The 17,478-nt window shown below is 31.7% G+C and overlaps 2 protein-coding genes, 1 long non-coding RNA gene and 1 pseudogene across 6 annotated transcripts in view; 2 read left to right on the top strand and 2 right to left on the bottom strand.

Annotated features, from left to right (window-relative positions):
- Septin1 (Septin 1) overlaps window positions 1–3,681 on the bottom strand; it is a 103,699-nt gene extending 100,018 nt beyond the window's left edge. Inside the window, exons 1-3 of one of the 4 annotated variants that reach the window (XM_025296942.1) lie at window positions 3,580–3,681; window positions 3,193–3,329; window positions 460–652 (exon numbers count right to left, since the gene is read on the bottom strand). In XM_025296942.1, the coding sequence (XP_025152727.1) occupies window positions 460–652; window positions 3,193–3,216 (217 nt within the window). In that variant the 5' untranslated portion in view covers window positions 3,217–3,329; window positions 3,580–3,681. The other 3 variants (XM_025296945.1, XM_025296944.1, XM_025296946.1) reach the window with 3 other exon arrangements.
- A 1,659-nt stretch (window positions 3,682–5,340) lies between these two features.
- Window positions 5,341–9,538, top strand: LOC105181932 (uncharacterized). Its single transcript, XR_003112597.1, has 6 exons — window positions 5,341–5,669; window positions 5,982–6,176; window positions 6,370–6,498; window positions 6,600–6,715; window positions 6,805–7,063; window positions 7,522–9,538. It is a non-coding gene; the product is annotated as an uncharacterized LOC105181932 (long non-coding RNA).
- A 4,542-nt stretch (window positions 9,539–14,080) lies between these two features.
- On the top strand, window positions 14,081–14,547 carry LOC112588149 (neurocalcin-delta B-like; the record flags this gene model as incomplete). The annotated part of the gene is made up of 2 exons (XM_025296949.1): window positions 14,081–14,302; window positions 14,419–14,547. Coding segments are annotated over 2 exons (261 nt in total), but the record flags the coding sequence as incomplete, so codon positions are not given.
- Window positions 14,491–16,431, bottom strand: LOC112588154 (uncharacterized; annotated as a pseudogene).
- Window positions 16,432–17,478: the final 1,047 nt, after the last annotated feature.

The following is a 17,478-nucleotide window of genomic DNA, read 5'->3' as shown; positions in this document are numbered from 1 at the left end:
CGATTCATAATTGAACTCCATTGACACAAAGTTGCGTTCGCGACACAACAAAAATAAAAAAGACCTTTTTGAATACCATTTATTTTTTGAATACCATTCTTTTCCCCTTCGAAATCATGGAATATGTCTTAGCTTTTTTTAATATCTTTCATAGATTTCGAGATTTTTTAATGCGAAATTAAAAATAAGACACCATGTATACAATATAGGTACCCTCTTATGTCCACCATCAAACCATATAACTTTTGTTTAAAACGTTTTTCCATATTTTTTATACATTTCAAGATATTTCGATGTAAAAGTTAAAATAGAACATCCTGTATATAGTGTTATGTAACAGAACATACATATAGTGTTATATAACAGTAGACATAAATTAATATTCTGTATGTTTTATAATTTGGAAATTTAAAACAGAATGTTTAAATAATAAAGATAAATAATTTTACTTATGCTTACCAACTGCATCAGGAATTACTCGTTCAGGATATAAATCCGTAAGGAATAAGCTATTTACTAAAGTAGATTTTCCAAGACCAGATTCTCCAACAACCATGAGTGTAAACTCGAAACCTTTTTTCACAGATTTTCGATGTACTTGATTAGGTAAATTCGCAAATCCTACATATCCAGGTGTTTCAAGACTAGCAAACTAAAAATAAAAAAAGATATATTTAAAAATTTATTATTTCTTTTTAATACAAAATATATAATAATAAAAAATATATATTCTAAGATATTTCATACAAAGTGAATATTACAAATAATAGATTGCACTATATAAGGCCTGTTACTTTTTTATGAAAGTATATTTTAAAGTTATTTTTATTTATTTAATACAATAAGATAGCAATGTGTGTTATAAATAAAACATAACTATAAATATATTCCTTTTAATTAAAAAGAAATAAAATATAATTTGAAACTTTGTAATTTCAGTTATTTAATTTAATAAATATAATAAACTTTTCTTGTTACATATAAATCTAATAATATAAAAGTATTAAGAAATAATCTAATACTATATAATCTATTTAATTGTTTAATTTGACTCAAAAGATAATTTAGTAAATTTACGGAAAAACTTACATAACATGATTAATCTCAACGTTGCAATAAGTTGCAAAAAATTAATTCCTGAGTAAAATACACTTTTGATATTCTTTTATAATTTCTAAGATATTTTAAGTTGAATATATGTATATGTGTGTATGTGACTAAAAATAGAAGAAAAGTTTATAGAATGATATTATCTCATCATACATCTTATTAACAATAAAAAAATGTTCCTACTTTTTTGTTATAGCATTATATGTACAAATAAATATATATATATATATAACAATCACCAAATAAGTTATCTAACTAATATTAAGTTTATAGATGGCTTGTTGTCTGTTATATTTGAATCTTTCGTTTTTCTATTATGTAATCTACTGTATATTAAAATAACAGACCTTATAAGACTAACAAAACTACCTATAAAAAACATGAGTTTAAACAATATCATTTTTTAAAAGGAATATTTCAATATACTTTTCTTTCTTTTATATAGAAACCTTTGCTAACAATTTTAAGATCTGTTATTTTAGTATATAACTCATCGATTCAGTAAAGTGAAGGATTTAAGCAATATTTCAATAAAATATAAACCTTACATAGAGATCTTTATTAATTTAGTCGAGATTTACTATTTAGTGTATGATACATACTATACATACTATACATACTATTTAGTATATGATACTATTTATACTATTACTATATATACTATACATATTATTTAGTATATGATATATTCATCAATTTAGTAAGCTGAAAGATTCAAATATATTTAACAGAGAAGCCATTTTGTTGCATACTGTGTAATTTTGTATGAAGAAATGAATGATATTTATATTCAATATTTATTCGAATATTTATTCTCATCTTTGACATTAGATAGAAATTTATGTAGTCACATATGCATTTTTATTTGGAAGTCAGAAATTCATAACATATTCAGCAAAGCATACTGAGAATATAAAGAAAGTATACAATAAATCAAAATATATCTTAGTTCTTACTATTTTTAAATACAATAAAACATATGCTGTAAAAAATATCATTCTAAGATAATATACACAATTCTTGCTCTTACTTTTATTATATATTTTTAATTTGAAATATCTTCGAAATCATAAAAGAGCATTATCTGATTCAAAGCACGTTTTATTCAAAAATTAATCCTTTATAATATGTGAGGTCATTCATGATGTAAATTTTCCTATAGATTTACTGATAATATATTGAATTATACTAAATATATTAAAAATTTAACTGTACATTAATTGTATATGTACATATGTATTATATATATATGTGTATATGTATGTAAAATACATATATAAATAGATATATTGTCACACAATTAGTTGGGAATTTGGAAGTGACTTTCTATTTAAAATTTGCTTTTATTGATTATATATATACAGAGTATCCGGAATCTTTTGGAAACAAAAAATTGTGAAGTTAATCAGATCAAACTGAGAAGAAAAGTCATGTACCATTTTACAAAAGACTGCAATAGTTATTAAGTTATTAATGATAAAAAATTACTACATTTAAAAGCTCTCTTAATTGGTAACTTGAAAATTTGCACATTTATTTACAAAATGATAACCGACTTTCTTGTTCCTGCAGAGAATTTAAGGAATTTTTGTTCCTGCAAGAATAACTTAATTTACAATTATATGACAGCTATTGTGCCTAGCGACAGGTTCGTCTAGCCTAGCGTCAAGATTCAAGGTTCAAAGTTCAATATATTCATATATCTTTTGAGTTTAATCTGATTAGTCTTCAATTTTTTATTTCCAAAAGTTCCCAGACATTCTGTACACATATATATATATATATATACATATGGGTGTGTATGTATGTGTGTCTGTGTACACACCATGTATGTTAGTTTATAATAATGTTTATAACTAAATCTTTTCATTCATATTATTTTTTGATAGTATATACAAGAAAGAACATGTTTTAATTTATTAAAAATTATTTTTATGTAGTACAACTTCAGAAAGGAAAATATAAGATAAAAATAAATATAAATATACATGTTCAAAAAATAATTAATATATATTTTTAAATTAGGAAGATAAATCGCTATTGTGTCACCAGAAAAAGAAAGTTGAAATATATAATACTTACTGTTTTTACACTTTCACTAGACATTTCACCAAGTTGTTTGATTGTAAATAGTCGAATGATGAAACAAGACTGCACGCTCTTTATCTCTTTTTCTTTTTTTAATAGACGTTATACAGCTGACCAATTCTGTTCAATTTCTAGATTAATGAAAATAAACCAAACGGACACACAGTATAATAGTCACCACGTCGTATCACGACAGGATGCGACAAAATAACATACGACAAATACGTATATAAGATAGGTTATTTTATGAAATAACCTGAAAATATTCTTCTTCGATCGACATTATTTATATAAAATTCCGCTCACAAAAGTAATATCAAAAATTATATCAGAGCCGCTGAATATATATTTGTTCATCAAATTAGACGAATGGAAAATTACCTCACAAATTTTCAGGACGAACAGAAAGCACATCTGTATTGACTGAACAAGATACAATGATAGAGACTATGAATCCGACGAGGAGAGGGGAAGTTAAAGAGGACATTATGAATTGAAGTAACTTAAGGCGTGGCATCTAAAATGACTAAACTTACTAGTATTTCCTTAAATTCTCTTAATTTTCTTAAAATATTATAAAACGATTTTATTATATTTGTACTAAGTTGTAATATATATTCTCAAATAAAAATTTTTTAAAATTATATAGCATTAAATAGTCAAATCTGCTGATATATTTCCCAAATAAACAGACATATTGGCAATAGGACAGAGTAGTCTGCTAACAGTTTCTGTTAACAGGATGGCTATAAATTGTATATAAGACCTGTCCGATACTATCAATACGTCCGATACTACTGGTACATTCTCACATAGCAAAACTTGATACGTACCCTAGGTACGTCCAATACTCAGGTAGAACATAAAAGTCATAATGATATCATAATGATGTCAATGATTGCGTTCAGCAGAGAAAGCTGCTTTGCAACTGTTGTAAAATTCATGAATCTGATTGGAGTATACTTTTAATTTGGTTGAATCCAAGAGCATGTACCAATCAGATTCACGAATTTTATAACAGTTACAAAGCAGCTTTCTCTGCTGAACGCAGCCATTATGACTTTATTTGTCATTTAAACGTCATTGACAATAAATGAGACAAAATTATATAAAAATGGCAAAAGTATATATATGCTGCATTATAAATACAAACACTTTAAAATAATCACTTTAGTTTCTGAAATATTTATATCGCTTGACTATATCATTATAGTTGTGTTAACAATAGAATGAACAAATATAAATAATATGTAAGAAAGATGATGACATTGTGACCAAATCTTGGAATTTCGTTTATCGTAATATTCAAGTGACATTCATACCAAGATAACACACAATATTCTATAAATATTCAATGCTGCATCCAATATATTGTTACAAGAATATTCTCAACGAAATCATGTATAAATGTTAATAGAACATTCTTATTTTGTAGAATAGTCTATAAATTTACTTAAAATATTATAAAAATCGTCGGTAGAAATATTATATTAATATTTTATAAATGTTCACTGAATGTAACAAAACTAGTCAGAGCAACGAATTCAAACGAACACGCCATCTCTTGGTCTATCTTTCTCAGCTGCACTGTTAAGGCTCGTCTACATTAGCTGTAAGAGTAAGGCTGTAAGGTTGCAAGACACGAAATGAAATATTTTCATTCGCTGACAGCTTACGTTACAGCCTTACAGCCTTACTCTTACAGCTATTGTAGACGAGCCTTTATACTGGTGCGTGTAGCAGTGCAGCTGAAAATAGAACAGACCAATAGAAAGCGTAGTATAAAGCCAGTGGCACACGGTGCTTGTTTTCGTGCTGGGTTGCTTGCTGGATGAAAATACTGCGTTCTGATTGGTACTTTTCCGAAGATGGATGGAAATGCACCAATCAGAACGCAGTATTTTCATCCAGCAAGCAATCCAGCACGAAAACAAGCACCGTGTGCCGTTGGCTTTAGGAACGGTATAATAAACAACATTTGACGGTCTGCTATGATTAAAGTTAGTCTGACGTTATATTTATACCTTGTGCAATTTCTTTGTTTTCCTGCAATAAAAATATACTTTTATTTTTTTGTAGAATAATAAAAGCGTGATTTGTGTATTGTATTATGTGAAAAACATAGACCTTATATATATATGGACTGGTCATACATAGCAGATCGTGTCCGGAGGAGGTTAGACAGAGAAACGTACTTTTCGGGACTTCTCTGTCTTTTCATCTCCGGAAATATGTTTTGCGCATGCGTGGATTAAATAAACTATTCTGATTGGTTGTACGCAACATGATATAGTTTCTGCAAACATGGCGATGTAGGTATTTGTGTTGTGCCAGATATTGGATAGTGCTTGATGGGATAAATGATCTGATCTTTTAAAAAGATCTTAAAAAGAAGAAAACTTCACCATGGTTGAAACATGTGTCCTTTGCGGTGTGAAGTATTGTACGAAAAATAGTGTTTCTTTTCATTCGTAAGTATTAAGCAAATTTTAGTTATACAATGACATAGAAGTAAAGAAAAAGTCAGCTATCATCTCGATAGGAATGGGACGTGGAATCCACGTCGAATTCATGTGAAGCACAGATTGAAGCATAGATTCGACGTGGACTCCACGTGAATCCACGTTGATTCCATGCTTCCTATCGAGATGAAGCTTCCACATAAACGCCTCGACGCTCATTCAACAACCTTTACTTGTTCTATGCCTCTAACGGGTCGATGTTGTAAGATACTCTATATTATTATTAACTAAATTATATTAACTAAACATTAACAATTTTAGTTTCCCAACAAATGAAAAATATAAAAAGTTATGGATGGAAGCGTGCAATTTAAGTACAATAAAGAAAAAAAGTAAGATTTGTTCACGTCACTTCAGTTCTTTACAATTTAAAGCATGGAATGAAGGACGTAGATTATTGAAGAACGATGCAGTTCCATTATTATTTTTTGGAGAAAATAAAACATATTTAAAAAGGTAATATATATATAAATATATATATATATATAGGTAAAATATAAAATATACCCAAAGGAAAAATATTTAACTTGCAATTTTACATGTGTTGCATTAGAGTTATTTTTCACATCTTATTAATGCGTTCTAAGAAACTATTTTTAAGATATTTTGATTTGATTAATAATATAAATTTTGTTTTTCATCTTTTTAGAATAAGAAAACAGTCTTTGTCTGCTTCAATTATTTTACCAGACTCGTTTTTTTCATCAACGTCAGACGCAGCAAATATAGTTCAACCTATTCATAATGAAAAAGAAGAAATGGAATTTACATCACCAAGGTATGATATTTTTGCTTTTAAGAAAATGTTAATGTTATTTTTTAACGTTTAATTATTGATGATTAATGGAAAATTTACATGTATTTTGTAATTCGTTATAGAGCTGATGATTCAACTTTATCTGTATGTAAGACAACACATCCACGTTAGAAGGAAATGAGAATGAAATAACAGACATAAATATTCAACAGGACAATATAGAAATACAATATTTCCAGTAATATTTACTTTCTTTTATCATTAAATATATTTACTGGTAACTATATATAAATACCTGTGTGTTGACTAAAATATCTTATTTTGTAGGAAATCGCTTGATAGAAGGAAGAAGATTTGGCGTCCTGTAAGAGTTGGAGACTGTACAGAAGAACATTTTTCAACTCCACGCCGTGCTAAACATTGTTTTGACGTAGTAGTAAGAAAACTTTCTGACTGTCGAAGACAATTGGATACTTCTAAGAAACGTATAAAAAGGTTAGAGTCAAAAATGCACACACTCGAAGATTTACTTAAGAAATTACAGAAAAAACAATTAATATCAGAAAGTGCAGCTCAGATGTTACAGGTATTTATTTAAAAAAATTCTATTGACATTTGACATTAAGTAGTAGTTAATACAATGAACAAAAAATACGAATTTTATTGAAATCAGTTTCAACAGTTTACAATACTTTATCCTTATATCAATAAATTGTGTGCGTGTGTGTGCCCGCATGCGTCTGTGTTCATATACTTGTAATAATAATGATTTAATTGTATAGTTTGTATTTAATATAATAGAATATAATTTGCACATAATTTAATTTATAAATCGCAATTTATCTTGAAATTTTGATATTGTAGTGAAACATTGTTTACAGTCTGTGTAATATATATAATACGTAATTGTGTTGCTATTTTTTATATTGTACTACTACTCAATGTTTTAAATAACAATGCCAATTTTTTTCTTAATATAGCAAAACGGTCAATTTTGTTTAACGGACTTTTGTTTGACTTATAATTTTCTTTTTATTTATACAGACAACAGCATCTGATTCGCTTGCACAAATCATGAAAAGACATTTATCGGGAGTTAAGAAAGCGCCTTTTAACTCTGACTTAAGGCGATTTGCTTTAACATTACATTTTTATTCTGCTAGAGCTTATGCTTATGTTACCAAATCTTTTAACAATTTATTACCGAGTGAGCGTACAATACGTAAGTGGTATAAGACGATTGACGGAAAACCTGGATTCACGCACGAATCTTTTAATTCTATTAGACAAAAAGTATAAGAAGGAGTCGTTATTGTTAATATTGTCATTGACGAGATGGCGATTCGGCAACACTTTCATTGGGATGGTCACAAGTATTTTGGTTTTATTAACTTAGTTCTAGGTTTTATTAACTTAGGTTCAGATTTTACTTACGATCATGATTACTATGTAGTATGATGATTTAGATTTGGCAAAAAACGCTTTGGTATTTCTTGCTGTTGCTTTAAACAGTCATTGGAAAATACCGTTAGGATATTTTTTAATTGACGGTTTAAATGCGATGGAAAGAGCTAATTTATTGAAGACTTGCTTATCTTTATTACATGACACAAAATGTCATGTTTATTCAGTTACATTTGATGGAGCACCCGTTAATAAATGTATGTGTGCACAATTAGGTGCAGTTTTTAATTTTAATACTTCGTGTATTTTTCGCCATCCCATAACAGGAGACAATATTTTTATATTTTTGGATCCTTCCCATAGTATTAAATTAATAAGAAATGCTTTTGGTGAGAGAAAAGTATTCTTTAATGAAAAAGGAGAATTGATAAAATGGGAATATATAATCGCTCTTTATAATAAAGAAAAAATAGAAGGTTTAAAAGCTGCCACAAAATTAACTGGACGTCACATTAATTATCACAATGAGAAAATGAATGTTCATTTAGCAGTACAAGTGTTAAGCGATAGTGTGAGCAAAGCACTAATATATTGTGTAGAAAAAAAATATGATGGTTTTCAAGGAGCTTTAGCTACTGCAGAATTTTGTTCTCTAATGAATAGAGCGTTTGACATATTAAACTGTCGAAATAAATTTTCTAAAAGACCCTTTAATCAGCCCGTTAGTAACAATACCTTAATTAATAGAATATTCAGACTTTATATCAACATTTAAAACGTACATTTCTAATTTAAAAGATAATATTGGTAGACACATTATACATTCAACACGAAGTACAGGTTTTATTGGAATAGTACATTGTTTAGAAAATGCACTTGAATTATATCGAACTTTGCACTCAAAAAAATATATAGAATATTACTTAGCTATAAATTATTGCAAGATCACTTGGAGTCGTTCTTCAGTGCAATCCGAAGTCGTGGAGGTTCTAACAGCAATCCAACATGTATTCAATTTGAAAGTGCTTACAAAAAATTATTAGTACATCATCAGGTATCAGAATCAGAATATGCTAATTGTACAATATTAGATACATCAATATTACCAGTTTGTTTTGAGACATAAAAATGCAAGTGATATTAGTAATATCGATAAAAACAGTGAGCAAGTGATTACCAATAAAAATGTTTTATTTGATCATGATTATATTTTTGGCATTCCTTCTTTAAGTATATTTGTTACTGATATTACTGAACACATAGCTGGATTTGTTGTTAAACAATTAAAAAAAAAATTTCGTGCACAGTATGTAAAAAATATTTGGAAACAAACGATACAACCAACTTAGTATTATTAAAAAAAGATAGAGGTATGTTACTTAAACCATCAAAAGACATTTTTTATGTTTGTACATGGGTAGAAAGAATTATTAGACAATATCAAAGTGATATTTTTAAAATAAATGTAAAACCTGTAATTATAAACCGTGTTGTACAATATGTATTACCTTGTGTCTTTTTAGACATGAGTGATCATATTCTATCTCAGGAACCATTCAATAATCATAAAAAGCAATTAATTGTAAGTATTATAGAATGTTATGTAAACATACGATGTCATCATCTAGGAAAAATGTATGACAAAGAAAAAAAGGAAAGACAGAAATTAACAAAATTAATTTTATTTCAGCATGAATGAAGATACTGAGTAATTTTGTGTATCGTATTTTTATTTCCCTTCATGAAACCCTCTGAATGATTTATGTCAATGATATTAATTCTATTATTAAGTATCTTTCGATTCTATACAAAAATATATAAATAATGTTTCATATGCTAACATCTAGAAATAGTAAACGTAACATCAAGAGACACGACAATGGGTGCGGCCCAGCCCCCGCTACAAATGTCTCGAAGCGTTTCTCCTTCTTTTTCTCCTTTCCGGATTCGAGTGAAGAGAGAGAGAAGGAAGTAAAAACGCTTCGAAGCATTTGTAGCGATTGCTGGGCTGCGTGTTAAATGTGTAATAAGTTAGAGTGAGATAAAAAATATATTTATCTCACTCTAACTTATACAGGGTGTTCCGCAGCAACATATACAAAATTCGTGGAGGCCTAGCACGGCTTGAGATGAGCATAAAAGTCCCATACCGTTTTGCGATAATCGTAATAGTTTTCGAGAAATTAATTAAAAACGTCCAGCAATAGCGTCCGCCGAGATGTGTAAGAGTCGAGCCGCCCGAGTTCAGGCCGGCCCACTCTACCCATAAGTAGACACCGGCGCGCGGCTAGGGGAGAAACAACAGACCACTGCCCGCGTTTGCGGGCTTCTCCTCCTACGTCTTGCCGCACCGCTCCGCACCGCACCGAAACTCGTAACGATGTCGCCGAGCCGCGAACGTTCGCGATTACAATTACGATTACTTAATAAGAGAGCAAAAATAGCTCCAATTATTGAAACAGTTATAAGCAATGTGTGATAAAAAAGAATGGAAAGAGTGAAAGCGATGGAAACCGATAGAGTGTGCAGACAATTTAATTATTTTCTGTCGTAATCTATCGTTCGCTATTAGAAGAGTATTCAATCGTTCGTTCGTATCGAAATATGATAGAATTTATACAGAGACTTTACGCGTCCTATCGTTTTATTGGACTCTATTATGAATAGATCACTGACAATCTGTCATAATCAATGGTGTATTAACGATAGGAGAAACTCGTAGTTCTCTATCGTATAAGTACGAAAGGAAACCCGTTGTCAATCGTGTAATAAATTAAAAGTTGTACGCATTACTAAATAACTGAATTTAATTTTTTTTCCTTTCTACTAAACGTTTTGAATTTCTTACATGTGCTATCATTTCGCTTGCATAAAGTAGGAGAAAAAATATCAAATTTGACAATGATAGATTTCCTTTCGTACGTATGCGATAGAGAACTACAAGTTTTACTTATCGTTTATGCACCCATTGATTACGACAGATTTTCAGTGATCTGTTCATAATAGAGTCCAATAAAACGATAGGACGCGTAAAGTCTCTGTATAAATTCTATCATATTTCGATACGAACGAACGATTGAATACTCTTCTAATAGCGAACGATAGATTACGACAGAAAATAATTAAATTGTCTGCACATTCTATCGGTTTCCATCGCTTTCACTCTTTCCATTCATTTTTATCACACATTGCTTATAACTGTTTCAATAATTGGAGCTATTTTTGCTCTCTTATTAAGTAATCGTAATTGTAATCGCGAACGTTCGCGGCTCGGCGACATCGTTACGAGTTTCGGTGCGGTGCGGAGCGGTGCGGCAAGACTTAGGAGGAGAAGCCTCGCAAGCGCGGGCAGTGGTCTATTGTTTCTCCCCTAGCCGCGCGCCGGTGTCTACTTATGGGTAGAGTGGGCCGGCCTGAACTCGGGCGCCTCGACTCTTACACATCTCGGCGGACGCTATTGCTGGACGTTTTTAATTAATTTCTCGAAAACTATTACGATTATCGCAAAACGGTATGGGACTTTTATGCTCATCTCAAGCCGTGCTAGGCCTCCACGAATTTTGTATATGTTGCTGCGGAACACCCTGTATATCAGTCACGCATATGCAAAGCATATTTCCGGAGACGAAACGACAGAGAAGTCCTGAAAAGTACGTTTCTCTGTCTAACCTCCTCCGGACATCACTTCTCAACAGAAACTATTGTCAATTGCCATTCCATATATATAAGGTCTATGGTGAAAAATAACCAAGGCGCCACCACCACACACACACACACCACAATCATTTTTAGAAGTTAAACAATATTACTTTTAAGATTATTATTAATATGAAACGTAGATTCTTTAAAGCAACACTATATAGAAAAATAAACAGAAGAACCGCAACATGTTTAGATTTATCACAAAATTATTCAAGTGATTCTGACAATGTATCAATATATAATAGTAATAACAATATTTCAGAACCCCAACAGTCATGGAAAATATAGAATTGCAATGTGTAATAGTAAAACAGACTGCTCTAATACTTCAGATTCCCTGGATAATTTTGATGATATTACAGAATGCAATGCTTCAATAGATCTGAGACTAAATGTAGTAAAAGATAATGAAAATAATTTTATCAATAAATTACGATTATGGGCAATATCGCATAACATTTCACATTCAGCTTTACAAGACTTGCTACAATTATTACAATCAGAAGCTAATATTTGTGCCTCAGGATCCCAGAACTTTGCTCTATATTCCTCTATAGATATTCAGCAAACCTGTAGGTTCAGGCACTTATTCACACATTGAAGTTCAATCTGCAGTTGAAAAGCTTATCAATTTGTTAGAGGAACAACCACAAAAATTAAATTTATTAGTTAACATTGATGGTTTATCTCTTAGCAAAAGTCCTAACCTTTCAAATATATTCCATATTATGCTTGATATATGAATATCCTCAATATATAGGAGTGGTAGGTGTATATCATGGTTATGAAAAGCCTAGTAACGTAAATGATTTCTTAGAAGACTACAGTAGAAGCTATAAAATTATCAGAAGGTTTTATTTATAAAAACCATACGATACCATTTGCAATTAAAGCATTTATTTCCCAATGAGCAAAATGAGTGCAAATTGAGCGCAAATTGGCAGCAAATTCGATCAAAACTTGATGCCAAAACCATATGCAACTGTGTCTTCTTTAGGATTGTGTTTTGACGTCAAGGCTTGATGCGGGGCAATTTGCAGTAAATTTGCAGCAAAAACAACGCAAGTTTTGCTGCGCATAACTTAGCACCAAATAGGCACCAAACACCGAGCAACACTTGCGCACAAGACACGAGAGCAAATTGGCAGCAAATCTGCAGCAAGCCTTGCACTCAATCAGCTGATTGAGATAGTGGCGACGTGCATTGGGTTTTAAATGACTCCTAACCTATATATTGCTAAATTTTAATTACAATTCTGCATTTAAAAAGGGAAAGGTGTATATAGAAATAAATATTTGACAAAACAGACTGTGTAATTTATTATATAAATATATATACATATAAGATCACGATATTCGTAATTATCGTTATTTACATGTAAACGAAAGGTGAGAAATGAAATATATGCGGACATATTGACTTGTATATTCTATATAATTTCTATATAAATATTTTACAACTATAGGTACTATTCTGAATTTTGAAATTTTGACTACAAATTCATAATCAGCAATTCTAAAAACCTTTAGTAAGACGTGAATTAGACGCAGATTATTTCTAGAAAAAAGTCAGACACGAAAGGGTTAAGTCACATTGCATAAGTTTTTATGTTATGACTACGAAAAAAATATTAGTATACAAAACTATTCAGAATTCTTATTTTTACTTTTCACTACATGAAACGAGCTAACACGCGCACGGTAATCGTTACACACTACAAGAACTTACGAGAAAAGATTACAAAAAAAGTATCAAAACTTGCGACCAATTTTTCACGCGTCAAGAGAATACTTAGAAGGAAAGATCTCTTTCCCATTTCTTCGCGAGAAGTTCACGACATCGCGTTCTAAATTAACGTTCGCTCAAATATTTTCAACTAAAAGTCCTGTCTTTTCAGGACTGACGACGATACGGTCCGCCGGCGGAGATGCTGCGCAAACAGTGTGACGCCTGGCGATTTGAAACCCGCATACGCTAAAAACTGTTCCCATTGGGTGACCCAACCAGATACACGCAAATCGTCTTCCATAGTTTCGTTAAGGACGGCGACGGTTTCGTCAGCTTCAGCAATCTTCTGGATGCCACAGCATCGATCGTGAACGGCATTGTCGATCAGCTCTCTTGGATATTTGGATGAGCAGTAATAGCTGTTAGTAACGGACCGTCTGATTCCAGGTTCATTTTCGAGCGCAACCTGAAAGATTTTTATTTTGTGTCAGTTAAGAAGTTCGGTTTGATTTTCTGTAACTTCTTTGGACACAGATTGACCACTTTGTACTTTACTTTTTTCTTGCTGTTTAATGATGGCTGTGCAGAGAAAATTTACATATATAATAATTTTTCCTCGGAATAATACTCAAAGTTAAAAAGTGACATTTAAAAATGTTAATATTAGTCGCAATAGAAATTTTACTTGATTATTGGATATTTATTAAATATTTGATCACTGATACTTATTGAAGTCAATAATCTCGAAGGTCATAACATGCGAAATACTCTCTGGACCTACTTTTCATTAGATTCTATGATTTTGATGGAGACGGTTGCATCACGAAGCGAGAAATGTTGGTCGTAATATCCGCGATTTATGAGATGGTGCAGGACGCGCAGACCATCCAGCCCGCAGTTAACATCCAAGTGGACAAGTTCTTCAAGGAGATGGACACAGACAGAGACGGAATAGTCACCAGGGAGGAATTCATAAGCGGTTGTAAAAATGTACGAGCAATTAATTTCCATAGCGTCTCGCGATGCGACATCGTTATTTTAGTGATAATGAATAGTAGAAACGTGTATACATTTTGAAATTTAATAAATATTTTATCCTCTTATAGGATACCATTATATACAACCAGTTGAGTTTATTTATTTAATAAGATTTGGTGACCGAATGAAAACGTCCTTCAGAGATTAACGAGCAATTTATCCACACACGCGTAAAGCCATTAAAATACTTGTAAAAACTCACCCGATTTCTCCTCTTAAATAGTACATACATTCTCTATGTCATTTATCGTGAGAGTTCCTGCGCAATATGTTACAATCGCAATATCACCGTAAATGATCAGTCCATTTAATTAATATCACATACAAAGGGCTTTCAGAACAGTCTCTTTTGTGAAATGTAAAACACGCAGGCGAGGAAGAACGTGAAGGCCAATGCAAGTAATACTTCATCAGTGACTTCGCATTTACCATATTTTCCTAAGAGCTTTCCCGATTGCACTATCACTTGCTCTTGATGCTCCAGCTCGTTTCTCGTGTTATCAACCTTGTCAGAGGATGTTACTGAAACAACAGCAAAATTGGTAGAATCGTAATAATTATTCTTAAACAGACAATATATAGTGAGACGATAATAATAAATAATAATTTATCTAACAAAGAGAGAAATTACATGGTGCAGAAGTAATCCTTGCGGCTGTAACGCTTTTTTCAGGTGATTCTCAAGATTTGAAGGTCACTTTTTTTTTTTTAATGGAATGCTGTTTCTGAGCTTATTTTTCGATAACAGTTATCAAAAGAAATACAATCACCTATAATAAAGAATGATTCAAAATCAGTTATGATACAAAAAAACATTTTAATAAATTTTATTACATTTTTAATTAAAACATTTTATTTAAAAAATAACTTAGGAAAAAATGATAAAGGATTTAGATTTTTAAAGCTTAGTTTACTTAGAAAATAAAACTTTACTACTATAAGACAATTGTTTCAGTACCATGTATTTTCTATTAAATATTTTTCTATTCTCACATCTCATATGTTCAAGATATTCAAGATAGGATAATAGCTGCTTCATTCTGCATGATAGATATCTAATAAATTCAATATTTTTATGAAATAATTCAAAAATATAGTACGTACACAATATGTCCAATAAATCAGTACTTCTCTGAGTTGTCTCAGCTAGATGCCTTACGATGCTGAATAATTTGTCTGTGATTTGGCTAGAAGAATCTGTCAAACTTTGTTTGTCTCGTCGTTTACGAAGAGCATTTTGCCGCTCCTCTGGCAGGGAGAGCAGATTCTCCCTAACTAATTTATCTATGACACAAGTGCTAACGACATTAGCCTTGCGAAAAACCACCAAGAACATATTTAATTGCTCCTTATAGCTCTCAACGATGGACAACAACTCAGTCTTCTTCTTCTCATTTGGTTCGGTTTCAGCAACAGACGCTAATCGCTCTATGGAGGATTCTAACACCGCAATTTTGGTCCTACCTTCGGTATTGAATTCGTCTAATGCTTTCAACAGCCCAGTGCATTGTTATATGTCCTTAACAGAAAATACATGGTGATTTGTTATTTGGCTTATCAGAATATAATTCCTAACATATTATTTATTATTGTAAACATGATCCTACTATTTATTATTGTAAAACATGATGTTAATTTTCTCTTCTTCTTTCCTTCTTCTTTTCCCAGAATTGATGTTAATCTAAAGTTGAGATTGAGGTTATATCTCATAGTTTATGAGATAGAATCACACATATATATACATATATTTACTTGTATTAAAGTGTTCACTTGAAAATGATCTTCATAATATCCCGACGTATCAGTTCTACCGTGTAATTCTCGGAATCCATTTATGTGTAAATTATTTACTCCTACGTATCACTCCTCTCTGTATGCTACGTAGACAACAAAACTCTGGGGCTTAATTATTTGGTCTGTTCTTTTCAGCTGCACTGCGGTCACTGCGGCATTAGTGCAATAAGTTAGAATGAGACAACTATATTTTTGCTCACTTGAACTTATTGCACTCGTTCAGTAGTGCAGCTAAAAAGAACGGACCACTTGAAAGGTACAAGTAGAGAGAAGCTTGAGAGCAGGCATGGCTGCATTTACAGCGAAAAGTTGGCTGATTCGAAGCGCCAACTGGGTCCATTTTTCATGGATATGAACTATTAAGCCAATGTCCACGATTTGTTGATACTGTTACGTCCTGGAGGAGGAACGCAACTTGACGCTTGCTTTCGCAAGCTCCGACGTACTCGCAAATCTGCGGAACAGATCAAGGATTGGAATAACCCCTTTATCTGGCGCAGACGTACATCGGTGGTCCTTTATTTAGGTCAAGGAACTGAATCCTTTTACCTGGGATAGGACCGTGAGCGACAGTTGAGGGAAGGGAGAATTTTGGTTGAGAATAATTATTTGGAAAACGTGATTGGTTTACAATTACAAACAACTTGTTTTATTAGTGATTAGACGGAAGTTCACAATGAAATACAATTTGTAAGATTTTATAATGTGTCTGTATACATATGTGGTTAACAATCGCGCTCAGAACAATGATTCTCGATTATTCAGAACAATATTCCGTGTTCGTTATGTCCGACTGTGATCGAAAGGATTGGGCCACTGACGTCTGATTTAACAATTAAGGAGGAATGCCAAGGAGGATAGAAAACGGAAATAAAACGAAAGGAAAAGAAAAGAGAGAGAAGAAAAGATAAAAAGAAATGAAACGAGAGAGATCATTCAGGTAAAAGAAAATACAAATAACTTACTGCTGGACTTCTCTGATCTTAGTAAACAATGAAAGGTGTGGTTGCTGCGTCTCTGTGAGGATGGACCCAAGTTGCGCCAAGGACTAGAAACTGGTCTCAGCAGGATCTCTCGCAATGTCTCAAGGGTGCACGAGATCGTTGCACAGAAGAATAGATGACTGAAGAACACTGATCTGTAGTGAGTCAGATCAGTGTTCTTCAGTCATCTATTCTTCAAGAAACCCTGAAGGGGTATTGGAGAGAAGGCTCTGTCCTGGCTGCGGGTCGGTTGGGAGAAAAAATAGAAGTGGCATAGCTTTTTTACTTTACCAAAAACGTCACCTCGGTCGAGAGGTGGGGTTTGGAAAGTTGTGTCAGGCTCCAAAGTTT

Source organism: Harpegnathos saltator, unplaced genomic scaffold (assembly GCF_003227715.2).
Source record: "Harpegnathos saltator strain DR-91 unplaced genomic scaffold, Hsal_v8.6 scaffold163, whole genome shotgun sequence".
Classification (NCBI taxonomy): domain Eukaryota; kingdom Metazoa; phylum Arthropoda; class Insecta; order Hymenoptera; family Formicidae; genus Harpegnathos; species Harpegnathos saltator.
Note: the sequence above shows the minus strand (reverse complement) of the source record. Positions and strands in the feature narration are given on the sequence as shown.